The sequence below is a fragment of the Festucalex cinctus genome, chromosome 16 (assembly GCF_051991245.1).
Source record: "Festucalex cinctus isolate MCC-2025b chromosome 16, RoL_Fcin_1.0, whole genome shotgun sequence".
Taxonomy (NCBI): domain Eukaryota; kingdom Metazoa; phylum Chordata; class Actinopteri; order Syngnathiformes; family Syngnathidae; genus Festucalex; species Festucalex cinctus.
In genome coordinates this window covers 9,926,568-9,942,675 of record NC_135426.1, presented here as the reverse complement: position 1 = coordinate 9,942,675, position 16,108 = coordinate 9,926,568, and the positions used below count along the sequence as shown (strand labels likewise).

The 16,108-nt window shown below is 39.5% G+C and overlaps 1 protein-coding gene across 2 annotated transcripts in view; it reads left to right on the top strand.

The window, feature by feature from the left end:
- Nucleotides 1–8,030: 8,030 nt before the first annotated feature.
- The window catches only part of LOC144003712 (uncharacterized), a 44,495-nt gene continuing 36,417 nt past the window's right edge, over nucleotides 8,031–16,108 (top strand). For both annotated transcript variants that reach the window (XM_077500227.1, XM_077500226.1), the window contains exons 1-4: nucleotides 8,031–8,219; nucleotides 8,451–8,654; nucleotides 10,192–10,257; nucleotides 14,965–15,163. In XM_077500227.1, the coding sequence (XP_077356353.1) occupies nucleotides 15,019–15,163 (145 nt within the window). In that variant the 5' untranslated portion in view covers nucleotides 8,031–8,219; nucleotides 8,451–8,654; nucleotides 10,192–10,257; nucleotides 14,965–15,018. The remainder of the gene's footprint in view (nucleotides 8,220–8,450; nucleotides 8,655–10,191; nucleotides 10,258–14,964; nucleotides 15,164–16,108) is intronic.

Below are 16,108 nucleotides of genomic sequence, written 5' to 3'. Positions count from 1 at the left end.
GATAAAGACGCACAGTGAGGAGCCATTCAAGAGCCCCGCGGCCATTATGGAGTCACTAATAGGTGGCCATTCAGCAGGGAAAGTGTTTTCTGGACGGGGAAAGAAAAGTTTTTCTGGGGAGGGAGTGGAGCGACACTTTGTCTGCTGTGTATATGAAATTTATGCAGCTCCCACCTCTTTACAAGCCCCTCCAGCAGCCTTCTCTCTCTCTCTCTCTCTCTCTCTCTCTCTCTCTCTTTTTTTTTTTTTTTTTTTTTTTTTTTTTTTTTTTTAAAACGCTGAATAGACGACACGCATAGTTTGGAGTCGTCCTTTCATCCTTACTTGAAAATAAATTGAATGGTCTCTTTTCGAGTGAGTACATCCCCCTAACCCCCCACACTCCCTCACAATCCCCTCCCCAAAACAAATGATTTAGCCCTCTCTTCTACTTTTTATGCTCTGCACTTCCTGGAGATGTAATGGCCTAATACTTTTGTCCACAAAATGAATCTGCAACTCATTCTTTTACCTGCAGGAGCAGCACAAAAAAAAAAACTGTGGTTTCCTTGGTTGGAGAAAAAACGAGTTACTGACATTGTTCGCTAATAATAAGTTAAATTAAATAAGTTATAATGTTAAGGAACAGAATACTACAGTTAATTACAGTAGATGCTGCAGTAATTACCAAACAAAAATCCATTATACCACTGAGTACTAAGTACAATTAATTGCATTTTAGTGGGATGTTTTTTTCCCCCATTACATTCGATTGAATTTTATTTTTTATTATTTTTCATGTAATTAAAAATTGTTTAATAAGTTATTGTATTCTTTGTTATATTGTAAGCAAACATAACATAAAATCACTTCTACTTCTTGTAGTAATTTTTAATTTTGTAGGTACAAAAAAAAAGTCAAATAAAAAAATATTAGGTTGTGTGTGTATATATATATATATATATATATATATATATATATATATATATATATATATATATATATATATATATATATATATATTAATCTGGTAATGAAATGGACAAAAATCTATGCTAAAATATCCCTTTTGGTTTATTTTATAAATTTGTTTTCTTCTACAGGTAATTGGCAAAAGAAAACTTTTTCCCAACTAAAATATTAATAATTTATAAAAATAATAATAAATAAATACATAAATAATAATAAAAATATTACATTTTAATTAATATTTTGCTGGTAATGTAAAAAAAAAATATATATATCCATGATCCATTAACGTATTAGTTGTACTTTTTCGTCAGCTGTACTTATTTAATTTTGTAGGATTTTTTTTTTCTTTTAAGTAATAATGAACTGATCACCATTTAAATGTCAGCTTGGGTTATTGTATATTATTATTATTATTATTATTATTATTATTATTATTATTATTATTATCATCATTAGATTTTTTTTTTTTTTATGTATTTATTTTTTTTAAATAGAAAATTGACCCAAAAAATACCATCCCTGCTAAAAGGCGAATTTGATTTGATTTGATTTTAACTCAGTAATTTTAACCTTAAGTTTCCAAAATTGCTGTCAGTTACAGCTACAAGTGGAATAATCAAAAGGAAAAGGAAAACTTGTTGGCCCTCTTTAATGGAGGCCATTAACTTCATTCCTGGCCTGATAACTGTCACAATTTCTAGCAACTTTATTCACCATACGTCTCGCCTCCTCCCATCCAGGCACCCCCTTCCGGCGTCCCGTGACAACAACCGGGGGGGGGGTCCAGACCTCTTGGAAGAGGTGACTAATCTTAAAAAGCTGGAACCATATTGAGAGATCCCCAAATAAATGGTGGCGGAGTGTCAAAGGGCTCAGCTGACAGATTGATTAGATGAGGAAATAACGGCGCATCCTTGGGGGGGCGGGGCCGCGGGGGGTTTTGAAGGAGGCAGGAGCCGGTGCAGGTCAGCGCTCTCTGATTGTGCGGGCGCCAAAGGGCAGCGCCCGGTGTGCGGTGGCGTGAAATGTAACCGTCAGACTTTTTCTGACAGCCTTTGTATGCTCGCACTCAGATGTGTTGTTTATTTGGGCCTCGCTTTGTCTGTTGGGAAAGCAGTATCAATCATTCAGTTCAGTTTATTTCATTTCTTTTAAAAAAAAAAGAGACATGAAAGGGGACAGAAAAAAAGTCAAACTTATGTTCTCTGCCCCTAATCAACAACAACAACAACACAAAAATAATCAACACATTGCTCTTAGTCATCAAAGGTAAATCCACAATATATATTTATGTGATGGCATATAGAATGGTTTTGCTTGTTTATAGGACAACTTTGATTAAATTTCATTTTAATGTATTTTTTAAAATAATTTTGCAGGTAATTAATTTTAAACAAAGCCCATTACCTCAAAAATGTAACTTGCTCTTTTCATGTAATATTTAGAATTATTGACATATATTCTTTTTTTTTTTTCAAGGATAATGAATTATTTTATTTATTTGTTTGTTTTAATTGTACTTTTTTTTTTTTTATTATCAAATTTTCCTTTATTTTACAGGTAAGTTCGACTTTTTGGGGGGAGGATAATTAAAAAAACAACAACTTTATTTCCCCCATTTTACTGTTTTTTTTTTTTTTTTTTATTTCATTTTAAAATTTTATTAAATTATTTTGTAATGTAGCTTTTTGCACTCAAATGCAGTAACATTTCCCTTATCATTTATTTCTCATTATATATTTTACATGTAAAACAAATATTATTATTATTATTAACAATTCTTTATTTTTTATTGTTTTTTTTGTTTGTTGTTGTTTGTTTGTTTTTTCAGGCACTTGGACAAAAAGAAGAAGAAAATCTGCTTCCATTTTATTTATTTATTTTTTTTATAATAATTATTTTCCCAGTACCATGGGATACACATACAGTCAAACCTCGAACCTTTTCAAACATAATCTGTTCCAGAAGGCTGTTCTAAAAGTGATTTGTTCGAAATCCGACACAATTTTTTCCATTATAAATAATGTAAATAATTTTAATCCGTTCCAAGTCTAAAAAAAACTTTTTCCAAGTTTTTTTTTTGTTTTTTTTTTTTACTATTTTGCGTAAATAACAATGAACAGGTCTGCTCCAAATGAACTTTGAACACGAATGTGCTACGAAGGAAGCATGGAAGCATCCTAGGCATTCGACTTAGCTCGGCTCCCGACTGAGTAGCGTTCAGGTACGCTCGGCTTTTTCTCCCGAGTGAGTCGCGTTCAGGTACGCTCGGCTTTTTTCAGTTTGGTTGAATTTCCTGGTTGAAAACCGATTTGGTTGAGAACAGAAGCGTTCGAAAATCGAGGTTTGACTTTATATATATCCATCAACTGTAAGTTCCAAACATGTTCATTGCAATTTAAGAGTTTATTTCATTTCTACTTTTACTGAATAGGATTTTGAGCATAGACTAGCTTGTTAGATGACATTGTGTCAAAAATGCTCACTTTTTTTTTTTTTGCGTGTCTTAGCAACAAGTCACTCCTGGCTCCTGGATTAAAATACACTGCAGCGCACCCACCGAGCACTTGTTCGCAAGCGTTCTTGCTTTATTTTTTTTTCATGTAAGTAAGTTAAATAAAACATTTTTTTCTCCCCAGTGTTTACAAATGTCCGGCAGAGGTGAGAGAGCTTTAGTGTGAGATTATTATGTATGCGTGCGCGCGTGTGTGCGTGGGACTGGGGAGAAAGAGGAGTTCCTGTGGCAGGGGTGTTTGGTGTGGTTGCCATGCCAACTGGCCCCTCACTGGTCCACAGGCACAGTTAATATGACACCAGTGTGCCATTTAACTGGATTTTGCAGCTTTGCACGTCTCAAAATGAAGAAGCTCCACTTTGAGATGCACTCGACATAATAAGCTTTGCGCGCGCACACGAACAGATGCCGGTGGGCTCTGATTTGTGTGCTTGATAGGCTGCCTTGTTTGCACACAGCTCCCCACTATATGTCCTTAATGTAATTAAGAGCGGGGACATTTGCGCGATTGTAGGCCAGACGCAACCTGACCCCTCGCTTTGTCTCGTCACCTCTCACCTCTGGCGCGGAAAAGCCTCGTTAGATTCACCTCACTGTTTTCTGGGCGACGTGCACAATCAAGCATTGGCGTTGTTGTCCACGACATATGCAGTATATTATGGAATGTTGCGCAATCATTACAAAGATGTCAAATGATGCTTTGTGGAATATTGTGTTTTGTTATGTGCATGGTGTTTACGACATGTCATTTTAGGGCCCCGGTCTTCCAAAACGAGTTATGGCATGTCGTGTTACGATACGTCGGGTTAAGATGTCATCACACATCAGGCGACGGTATGGACGTTGTTTCCCCATTGATGTGTTTTGTGCTGCTTTTTGTTACTTTCTTATTGTATAGTGTACTGTAATTTTTTTTGGTTGGTAAATAAGTAGGACTGGTTTTTAAAAAAAAATAAACAATTGATATCGAATAAAATTTTCTTTTCGAGCCTAATATCGGTTCATAAAACCATGAATCAATTATTTTAATATCTCTTTTTCCGAAAAATTCATAAGAACAGAATTTTAAAGGTCAAAAAAAGTTATTTCTTACTCTTTTCTTGAAATGTACTATTTTAAGTATTTTGTTCCATTTATGAAAGACCTGACTTATTGCACTTTAAAGACAATTCAGTAATCTTTTTAATTCATATCTATAATAATTGAATTAGAATTATAAAAATACTTTCATCTGATCCTTGCTACTGTCAATGTTTGTGTGTCACTTAATTCATTTTAACATGTCTTACTTTCATTAAAAGGATACTTGACTTATTGAGCCATTTTCAGCAGTAAAAAGTTAATATTTTTTCTGTAATTAATATGGTAACGTCATTATTTTTCATGCACAATTAATACCTTTAAAAAGTAATTTTTCTACTTTCTGTCGACAGATGATGACATCACCTGTTCTGAGGAAGTGGGTAACGACCAATCATGGCTCACCTGTTTTCTGGGGCTGGTCAGAAAACTGAGCCATGATTGGTTGTTACCTAACTTCCTCAGCACAGGTGATGTCATCTTCATTCGACAGCTAATGGAAAAATTGAGTTTTTAAAGGTATTAATTGTACATGAAAAATAATGAATTCATCTAATTAATTTTGGGCAAAATATTATCTTTTTACTGCTGAAAATGGCTCAATGAGAAGTATTTATTTAATAAACTAAATCATTTAAGTCCGCAAAATTTAATTTGGAATTTAATGTTTGTGGAGTTTTTAGAATGTCTCTGATAATTTAAGAAGAACTGATGTTCCATAATTAATCGATATGGGATTGAAGTGAAGTGAATTGGGAAAAATCGAACTGAACTCTTGTGAATCGATTGAGGAAATTAGAATTGAAAATCCAGCCCTATAAATAAGCCAACAAACTTATGGCACATATTTGTCATCTTTTGCTACCATTGTGTTACGACAAGTCATAATTGGACCCTGTGTCGCAAAACGTGTTATGGCATATGTTACGATACTTTGTGTTACAACACGTGCTGTTGTCGTGTGAGGCCAAGTTGTTACACCACGTCGGTTATGGTATGTCGTGTTCCGCCATGTCACCACGTTAAACTAAGTTGTGTTACAGTAAGTCCCGTTATGCCACATTGTTACGCCATGTTACATTTTACGTACGTGGTTTTAGCACGTTGGAATTGCTTGTGTTTAGTCCAACCACACTTAGGCTATCAAAAAAAAAAAAAAATAATAATAATAATGTCGCCAAAATTTTAAGGACCGCACCCCTTTCTGCAAAAGCATGTGCACGTGTGGAGGGGAGTCGGTGGTAATAATTAACACGTGAGCTATTTTGACCTCCCGCAGAGAAGCATATGAAACAGTTTGGCTGTGACTCAGCTTTAGTGACGGTGGAGTATGTTGTGGACGGATTGAAATGGGCGCTTAGTTGTGGACAACATGTCTTCCGTGGTTTCCAGAAAGGCCGGCTTGAGGCGTCCTCGAAGACTTTTGTCCCGGTGTCCAGTCGGCAGCTGGCCGCCCGAAGAGCTCGGGGTGAGTTGTCAACCCAACACTTTTTGCTCACTTTTGGTCTATTTCTTTCTGGACGGATAGTAGTGAGGGATGTAATGATAACAGCAATATCATGATATCGCTAGGGATGTAAAGATAAGGCCAAAATCGTGATATTGTGATATTAAAACTGCCACAATATCGTCGTCGTCATGTTCACAATATTTAAAAGGCGCACATCTGCTAAAGTCAGGTTGATTTCCATTTGTGCAGTTCTAGCAACCTCTAGTGGCTAGTTTATTAGTGCAATTTAATTTTCATTAGGGATGTTTTGGCCTTCTTTGTTTAAAATCTATGCTAATTGTCAGTTGAAGGGGAACCTAATTTGCTTGTGAATGTGTGCTTGCATTAGCAAGTAAGTGCCTCAATATTATTAGAGATTGTAGGTATTTTTTTTAGTATGTTTTCTTTTTTTCTTTTTTTTAGTATGTTTTCTTTATCTTTTTTTTTTCCAATATTGTGATCTTTTTCAAATATCGCCAACCCCATTCCCCCCCCCCCCCCCCCCCCCCCCCCACACACACACACACACACAATATCGTGATAATTATCGTATCGTGACCTTCATATCGGGATAATATTGTATTGTGATGTTTGGATATCGTTGCATCCCTAGATATCGCAATATTAAAACTGCCACAATATATCAGCATCATCATGTCACAATATTAAAAGCAGCACATATGTTTAAAAAGTCGGGTTGATTTCCATTTGTGCAGTTCTAGCACCCTCTGCTGGCTAATTCTTTAATGCAGTTTAATTTTCACAAGGGATGTTTTGGCCCTTATATGTTTAAAATCCACGTTAATGGTCAGATGAAGGGGAACGTAATTTGTGCTTATGAAGCGAGTCAGTAGGTGGAGAAACTCAATGTGTGCTTGCATTAGCATTTGTATATTTTTTATGTCTAATATTTTCCATTGCTGAATTGGACAAAAGCACAATCTTGTGTTGTTATTTTTTGGTATGAGCTCTTTTTTTTTCTTTTTTTTTTTTTTTTACAAAATTGTAATCTTTTATATATATATATATGTATATATATATATATATATATATATATATATATATATATATATATATATATATATATATATATATATATATCACCAACCTCCCCACAATATTGATATTGTAATAATTATCGGATCGTGACCTTCATATCGTGCTAATACTGTATCGTCTCCTCAAGTCATCTTGCTTGGATGGGATAGGAGAGAAAAGATCTGAAGCAGCCGCATAACACAGTTTGGATTAAAGGCCAAAATGTCTTTGTATGCAGTCCCGTCGCCTCCATTCAACTTTTTTTGCTGATCTTTTCGCCGTCATCCGGCTGAATGCAAGCTCATGCCGGGCGATGGGAGCGAGCCCGTCGCTCACATTGCCGCCTGTGCACCTCTGTGACACTAATGAATGTTAAGGAGGTTATCTAGCGGAGCACCACCGGCCCGACTCTTTGTCAGCTCGGCTTTTGTGGCGACGTCTCCCCCGGACACCCCCAACCCCCCCGATTACGACGCCTGCACCAATAGTCGCCGTATTGATCCCTCGGCTGGCAGATTTTCAAGCCTAAAAGGAGCTCTGTTGCGCCAGCAGGGGGCCTCGGTGACTCCCGGAGCTCATTTCAGGGTCACGGAGTCCTTGCAGCCCCTCTGACCTGAACCGAGACCCCGACCGGCACACCCGCTGCCTGAATGTTCTTTTTGCCGACAATTGGTCGGATGCTCACGTTTGCGCTTGATTGCGGCTGACCTCTCACATGCTAAGGCGGTCGGTGTTTTTGGTTGTTTTATTTGCCAAGCTCGTAGCAACACATCATAGAATTTAAGGCTGTCATTTGCGCCAAAGCTGATTTTATGTTTACAAACATTACAACCTGCATATTGGGGAGAGAGGGGGGTTACTTTGTCTTCCAGCGCCAACTAATCAAACCCTGATGAAATGCCTATTAATAGGCCCCAGTGGCAAGCTGTTGGGCTAATCAGGCCAATTAATCAAACATCCCCAAGTGGAGAGCGAGCGAGGCTCCCTGGAGGAGGCCGACGAGCAGATGGCGACGGGAGTCAAAGCGCGCTTTGGCGACAGGGCTCCAAATTGGTAATTTGATCAGGCCTCCTGCTTCACGTGGGTCACATGGACAGGAAGTACCTGCAAGCGGATGCCGGCCGGCAGGAAAATCCCATCTGCTAGGTAGGAAGCGTTTCCGGAAAGAAGCTGCAACCGCGGCGCCAAAAGTGAGACGCTTAGGAGATTTTGAGTAGATTATATTACCACACTTCGATTTTAATGCGTGTGTGAGAGAATTCCTCAACAGAAATTTAAATAAAATTACATGAGTTAAAAAATATTGCAAATGTATAGGTGTTATGTTGCATGCCTGCAGGCTGTGCTCTCTGTTTTGTCTTATTTTTGTAATTTCAGTTTGAGCCTGACCTGTGGTGGCTCCCATGAGGCTCTGCACAGCTGATGCTCATCAGTAATTATGTCTTGTGTATTTAATTAAGAGGTAGCTTCTGCTCCTGTCATTTGTCAGACTATTTGCTTGCTCGTGCCTCAGTCCAGTATAGCCTCGACTCCTCGACCTCGTTTCCGACCTTGCCCTTGATCTTGCCTGTCTTGTTTCTTGTAAGTTCTCGAACTTTTCTGTTTTACTTAGCCTTGTTGTCCTTTTGGATTGGCTCAAATGTTCTGGTTCTGTGTATTTAAATTTGCTCTTGCCATTGCAAGCTCTTTGCCTGTGTGCTTTGTTTTTGCTGTAAATAAATCTTTTTGTAAATTCACTGACTTGTTTGTTGTTTTTGGAATCCACTGAAATCTCACAATAAGCAAAATATTGAGATTTACATGCGTTTACTTTTTGTTTTTGTTTACATGGTTTATTTGCAGTAGGTGTGTCAAACATTTTGGCCTGCAGGCAGCTTTTGCTGCTAAACTCAAATTCCGCAAATGCAATATTATTCGGAATGGCGTGTTTGTTTAGACTAGTGGGAACGTATTGGACGTAATTGTCAAGAAAAATGCTTGGGTTAACTTCTTTCCATCCATCCATTTTCTTAACTGCTTACTCCTCACAAGGGTTTCAGGGGTGCTGGAGCCTATCCCAGCTGACTATCGGCAGTAGGCGGGGTACACCCTGAACTGGTTGCCAGCCAATCGCGGGACTAACTTATTTAAAATTGTATTTATTTCTATTCTTTTTAAGTAGTGCAATATAAAAGTACCTACGTATATTAGTTTTGAACCTTTTTAAAAATTACTTTATTTTACATTAATTTAGGAATTTTCCTTTCTGTTACAGTTAATATTTTTTATTTTTAAACATGTCGTGAAATTTATTAGCAAAAATATTCACATTTTTGATTGAAATTGTTCATTTACAAATGTAGTATTCTCTACCTTATTTTAAAAATTGTTTTTGCGTTTTTTATTTTCATGGAATTTATTTTAATTTGTATGCAGCTATTATTTTATCTCTGCAATCTAAACACGGTTTGCGGGTTCCTTTTTAGTGCTCCGCCAAAGAATCACTGAATTCCATGCAAATAAAATGTACAGCATTTAATAATATATTCAAATAAATAAATTCAAACATAGTGTGAGGTTTTCAGCTGTGCATGATTTCACATTTTTAAATCTAGTTGTGCAATTTTTTTTTTCTATTTAAGGATAGATTTAAAAAACAGTATAGTTATTAACTTTGGCGTGCATTATAATACACTTTTGTGTAATCTCAACGCTGCCCGCTGTCTTCCCCTCGGGGCGGAGTAACCTGATGCCGTTGTCCCCCTCGTGTCTCTCGCACTGTTCTGAGGTGACGCCCCATAATAAAACAAATAGCTGAGCGAGTCAGATGAGGCGCTTTTGCGTCAGATGTGATGAATGACTCGACACAAGCCTTTTCTGGTGGCAGACCCCCGGCCGGACCGTGACACCTCCGTACTGTCCTGCCAGCTTTGAAAGCTGGAGGAGCAGATGGAGCCAAAACGAGTCTGATGCGTGCGTGGGCGAGCAGACTCCATCAAGTGGTGGCGTTAATCAAGACAGAGGGCTTATTAATGTACTCAATGTGGAGGGGCCGGGGGGGCTTGTCCTTTCATCACTGTACTTGTCTTCTGCTGCGACTTTATCAAAAACATCGTCTCCGTTTTTCTGTTTGTTACAGAGACCCGTCTTTGTGTCTTTTGTCAGCAAGGCCGTCTTGTGGGAAAGGCCCATCTCCTGCCGTACTGTGAGTCATCATTAGTGTTGTTCCGATACTGCATTAAAACTGGTATCTGTGAGTACTCACAAGTTACATGCCGATACCATTAATTCCAAAGATATTATAGGATTTTGGATGCAGCATTTTGTGTCTTGCTTGTGCACAAAATTCACTGGTATGTGACATGTTCACTGCATTCCGATCTAAGATATCCTATTGGCCCTTGAATGCTCTGAACCAATAGCAGGACAGCTTATTCATGTTGAGGAAAAAAAAACCTTAAGTATCGGTATGGTATCGGCCGATACTACAAAGCTGGGTATCGGTATCGGGGGACAAAAAAACGGTATCTGAACAACACTAGTCATCATCATCATCACACACACGTTTTCACTAACACAGTGGTGCCTTGAGATGCGAGTGACTCCACTTAAGAGTTTTTCAAGATCAGTGGGCAAGTTTTTTTTCTCTTTAACTTGTGAGCCATATTTAACATAAGAAGCAGCAGTTTGGTCAAGTCATCTTTATTTATATAGCGGTGGTCGAGATCAAGTCAGAAAAGAAGAAGAAGAAAAAAAACACCAATGCCAGCTGTAATTTAGTTTAGTAAGGCTGGGGGGAGTTGACTCAAAAATAGGGTGACACCAATTTTTGCATGGAAGCCTAGCTTGCATGGTGTTCTTAGGGCACCCATTGGACTGTAGTCAAACTACTCGTGACCGTTTCAAACAGTGTTAGCATCCTCTATTGGTGAAAAGTTGATACTGCAGTGTGACCTTTTTCGCTGTCAGGGGTCGCAATGTTTGGCATAGTTTATTACACCGGATTGGAACAGTTTCCTGGCATTTCAATGGGCTCGATGTAACCACCACAAAAGACTCATAAAATATATAATGTCTAAATCACTATTAGTGAGCATTTCACCTTTGCCGCGATAAGCCATACACAAGATGATTAGGCAGTGTTATTATTGCACTCTTGAATTGTGCTGTTAGACCCCTAAAATAAGTACATTTTCAACAGGATTGACAATTTAGGAGAGCATTTTAAAGGCCCCAAAAAGTTGCCAGAGAAATAATAAAAATGAAAGCCGCAAGCTTCAATATTGTCTATGTGGATGCTATGATCAAGCCAGTCCTCCCACTTGTGGCTCTTTTGTTTCACACGAGCGATATTTAGGGTTACCGTGGCGACCACAGACTTCCTGTCTCGGCCTCCGGCTAAACAAACAAGTAAATGGCCCATGCTGGCCTCATTTGCATACGAGAGTCTTTGCCACTCGTGCCCACCACTGTGGAATAAATGCGGTACTTTAACCAGCCTGCCGCTTTTGTCACCCGGGGCCACGCGTCAGAATGCACAGGTGCCCAAACAAGCGGACAAGATGGTGGCAAAAATGGCACTCGGCCATCTTGTGGGCAGGAAGCTGAAAAACAGAATAGACTTGAGAACTGTAATGCTATAATATAATGTTAATACACTCTAGATGTAATTGTACTGTCTCATTTCAGAAGCAGGAGAAACACATGATGGCGTCCACTTAAAATTCCAGGAATTTTTAGTTCTTGGTACTTGTAATTCTTTTTTTATTATAAATTTCAGAGAAAATTTGTGATTCCAACCGATTTAACTGCATTAATCAAAATGCATAAAAAAATATTTAAATTGAAGTAAAACATCACCAAAAAGAATTTAACAAGTTTCCTGTCAGTTTACAAATTACATGCTTAAAGGTGACGTTGCCCCAAAAATCTTCTTTCAAATATGTTCTCTTAAACCCCTCTAGTCTAAACACAGCATTGCGATGAATATTGTATTTGTGTAATATGCATCAAGCATCAAAATCCATCGTTTTTATCCATCACACTGGACAGCACAGCTTAAAAAAAAACATATTCCCTGATTGGTCCTTTGCTCCCAAAAACGTATAAATACGTTCTATTTTAAAAGATGTATTTATACCTTTTAGTTTTATGCTAGAGCATACAGAAGGCTCAGCTTCAGAAAACAGCTGAGCTGTGATTGGTAGTTACCTGAGCCCTGAGCAACTGTGATGTCATTTTCAGTCGACAGTAAGTGGCAAAACGGCCGCCCCCTGAGATGGATAAAAATTGGTAGAATTTGCTGCTTAATTCAAATTCCACAAATGCAATATTAATCAGAATGCTGTTTTTTGACTAGTGGGTGCATTTTTGTAAAGAACATTTTGGGGTTGATTTTCCATTAAAAAAAAATACAATAAAATAAATAATAAATAAAAATGAATTAAATAAATAAATCATGAAAATAAGTTGAAAATTGGATATTTCACTGCCAATTGGAATTTTTTTCCCCTAAATAATTTCAGAAGTTTGAATGAATGTGATAGTTGCATTGATAAAACCTAAGAAATACAAATGACTGTTAAGTGATAATCTAATTTATCTGCTCTTCCAAAAAATATTTAATTAAAAAATGTCTCATAAAAAAAAAAAGTGTTGCCTATTTCTGTGAACTCCAACACTTCTGCCGAAAAGGGAAGCTTAAGCCGTAACTGTGTTGTCTTTTTGTATTTGGGCAAGGCAGGGGTCTCCCGCAAAGCGAGCTCATTGTCTCAACAAGCCAGAAAGTCAAAAGTTTCTGCTGCTTGGGAGGCTAAGCCGCATGTGAGCCTGCTTTCTGACACTGGCCCATAATCACATTTGCGTCCTTGCCACAATGCGGCCCAGTGTCACAGCAGCGTCCTAACCTTCATCCAGCACCGCACGCCCGCCAACCCTGCAGCAAAGCCAATTAAAGCCCGCAGAAACACAAATCTCCCTGATGTCAAAAGCCACTTTTTGGGGCTCTAACCTTGTTAGGGCCGAAATCTGCTTTCTCGCCGAGACGCGCGTGTGCGTGTGGACATAGGCACGCTTTTGTGTCCTTGCTGCCTAATGAAGTGCGTCTGCATCAGCTCACGGGCGCTGGCTTTGGAGGTGGCCCCGGCGTCCATCTGCGGGGCCAAGCCAAACGACGCACATGCGCTTCCTGCGTGGGATTGTCCAGCGTCGCGGCGCTGGCGCAAGATGGCCTCTAATGACATTAGGCTGAGGCGGCGGGGACCACGCGTGGGTTGCTGGGCGCCAGGAGGTCGCCACGACTCGCGGAGCGAGTGAATTTGATCCTTAAAACCAAAATAATACAGGAAAATAACATCATGGGAGACGTATTTTGCACTTTCATCACCTATAAAATTAATTAGAATGATTTCTATTTATTTTTTTTAGTTTTTGTGATGCAGTTTGATGGCTTCGGGTTGGCGTGTGACGTGTCTACACCTGCCTCCTCCCACTCTTTTCAGGGTACTGAGTGGCAGGTAATGAGGCGGGGGGGTTCTTATTCTTGTGGCTCACTCGTGTACATCAGAAGAATGCAAATCTTTAAAGCCGCACATCTGAGAGTAAGAGAGTTCCAAGCTGATCCTCCCTGTGTGAGGCTCAGACAGTGAACCACCATCACCCCCACACCCCTCCCTCTTCCTCATCCATCCCTCCATCACTCTCACCCATGTCTGCTCGAATGCTGTGCAAAAAGGGTGAGGGCCTCTCCTAAATCCAAGACAAACACGAGAACTTTTATTCTTATTTGCTTTGGAAAGGTCACTGTGGCTGCTTGTTCACCTTTTTGGGGGGCTCTCTTGTTTACCGTGGGCCTCAACAAAACGCTGTAGTGGTTGTGGTGGCCACACGGGGGTGACAGAGAAGCCTTGTGATGTTTGAACTCATTGCAAGTATGAGATGTAGTGCAACATTGAAAGAAATAATTTAATCCATAACGCACATATGTAAATAATCCATATAAATTAAGTAAAATAAGCAGTAATTGAATCAAGATAATGTGTATATACCGGTAATGCAACTTGTACATATAAAAATTCTAAAATGATCCTCACCTATGGAATAGCCTGCTGGAGGCCATCAGGACTATTGATGTTTTTAAGATGAGGATCAAGACTCACTTGTTTAGTTTGGCATTTGAATGATCTCTCTTCTTTTTAACCCCTTTTATTTCTTTAGCTGTTTTAATTTAGATTGTCTTTTAGCATTTATTTTATTTGCTTTTTTTTCCTATTGTTTCCCCCCCTAGTGTTTAACTGTTTTCTTTGTGTTAAAATGTTTTTATTTGGTAGTTACTAAGTTTTTAAATCCAGTCTTTCCTCATGGGGGAGCCTCCACATTGGGAGGGATGGCTGTTCTTCTCCTGCAGGCGGGCGGTTGTCCTGGGGGCCCCTTGGCCCCGGGGAGCTGTGGCTCACTTCTGTCTATATGGAACTGGCTGCGGTCACTGTGGGCTGGCAGTCTCTGGGATGGCATTCCTCCCTGTGGTGGTTGGCCGTCATGTCTGTGTGGATGAACTCCTCCTGGGTGCCTTTCCTCACAGGGTTTTTCTGTGCCCCGCCATGTTGTGGTTTGCGTGTGTCTGTGGGCACGATCATGGGGATATAGGGGGAGTGGTAACTTTTTCTTTTTATTGTATTATGGATGTTTGAATTGTTTAGCACTTTGAGTTGCATATGAATGTATGAAAGGTGCTATATAAATAGTTTGATTTGATTTGAAATAATTAGGGAAAAAAATCAGACAACACAATTTGAATTAAAAGGAGTATAGAGAGGAACTTTTTTATTTTCTGCCCCTTTTTGCTTGAAAATTATTTCATTTCTCCATTCAAATATGTCATATGAGTAGTTGTTCTCCTTCTTTTACTCCCCAGGTCCGTGTGAGCGCCCAGCGTCCGCCTGCAATTTGTCCTCGCTTCCTGTCTCACATGAAATCGGACTGCCAAGGCCTCCGACCTCCCTGTTTCCTAAGCTCCAAGCCTCAACCGCAGCCTCCGTCTGTGGGCAGGCGGCCGGCCACCCGTCCCTGCCGAGCACCAGCGGGTGAGGCTGACGTACCCGCTCAATTGACATGTGAGTCACTTGGTCATCAAATGTCTCTTTTAATCTCCCTGTCTGTGTTTGCTTCAGTGCAAACAGTGCCGCCCTGTTGGTAGACAGAATATTCACTGGCTGCGGGTAGTTGTGCAGCTCCTTTTTGATGTGAAGGCATCTTGTGCAGCCCTCACCTCCGTGTACGGGTGAGAAGAGCGCGATGGGGGCGTATCAACACGAGCGGCCTAAAAAGTAATTCTTCCGCCATATGGCGCCGGGCCCGCTCACAATTGCCCCGAAGGAAGCCGATGTGGCTCGTACGCCCCGACACATGTCATTTACACGTGCACGCTCGGACCTAACAGATGGGAATGGCGGCGCATTGTAAGGGAAGCAGTGCAGCAATGTGTTCTCTTTATTCCCTGCGTTGACTCTTCTTGGCGGAGGAAACAAGAGGAGATTGTCTGACGCCGCCCCCCCACCCTCCATCTCTCGCGCACACGTCGAATCAGTGGTCCGCCAAGAAAGAGAAAGAGCGGTGAAAAGAATTGGGGGTGTGCAAAAGGGGAAAGGAGAGAAAGGCCAAGGGGGAAGGGGGCGGAGCCACAAGGAGTTCATGTTTGTGCTGGAGGCTTGAAAAGGAGAGATGAAGGATTAAAATGGTGCCCCTCAGTCTTAATTGTGTGCATCAGCAGGAAAACGTTGGGCTGGGTATCGATTCTAATTTACTCATTTGATTCGATGTCGATTCACAAGAGTTCAGTTTGATTCGATTTTGTCCAATTCCATTCACTTCAATTCGATCCAATATTGATTAATTATGGAACATCAACATCTTCTTAACTATCCAGGACATGATAAAAAAAAAAACAAAAAAAAAAAAAACTGCGCAAATATTAAATTCTATATTAAATTGTGTGGAGGCAGTAAGTTTCTTTCTTCTTTTTTTTAATTATTTTTTTTATTAATGGAAGTAACGTGTTA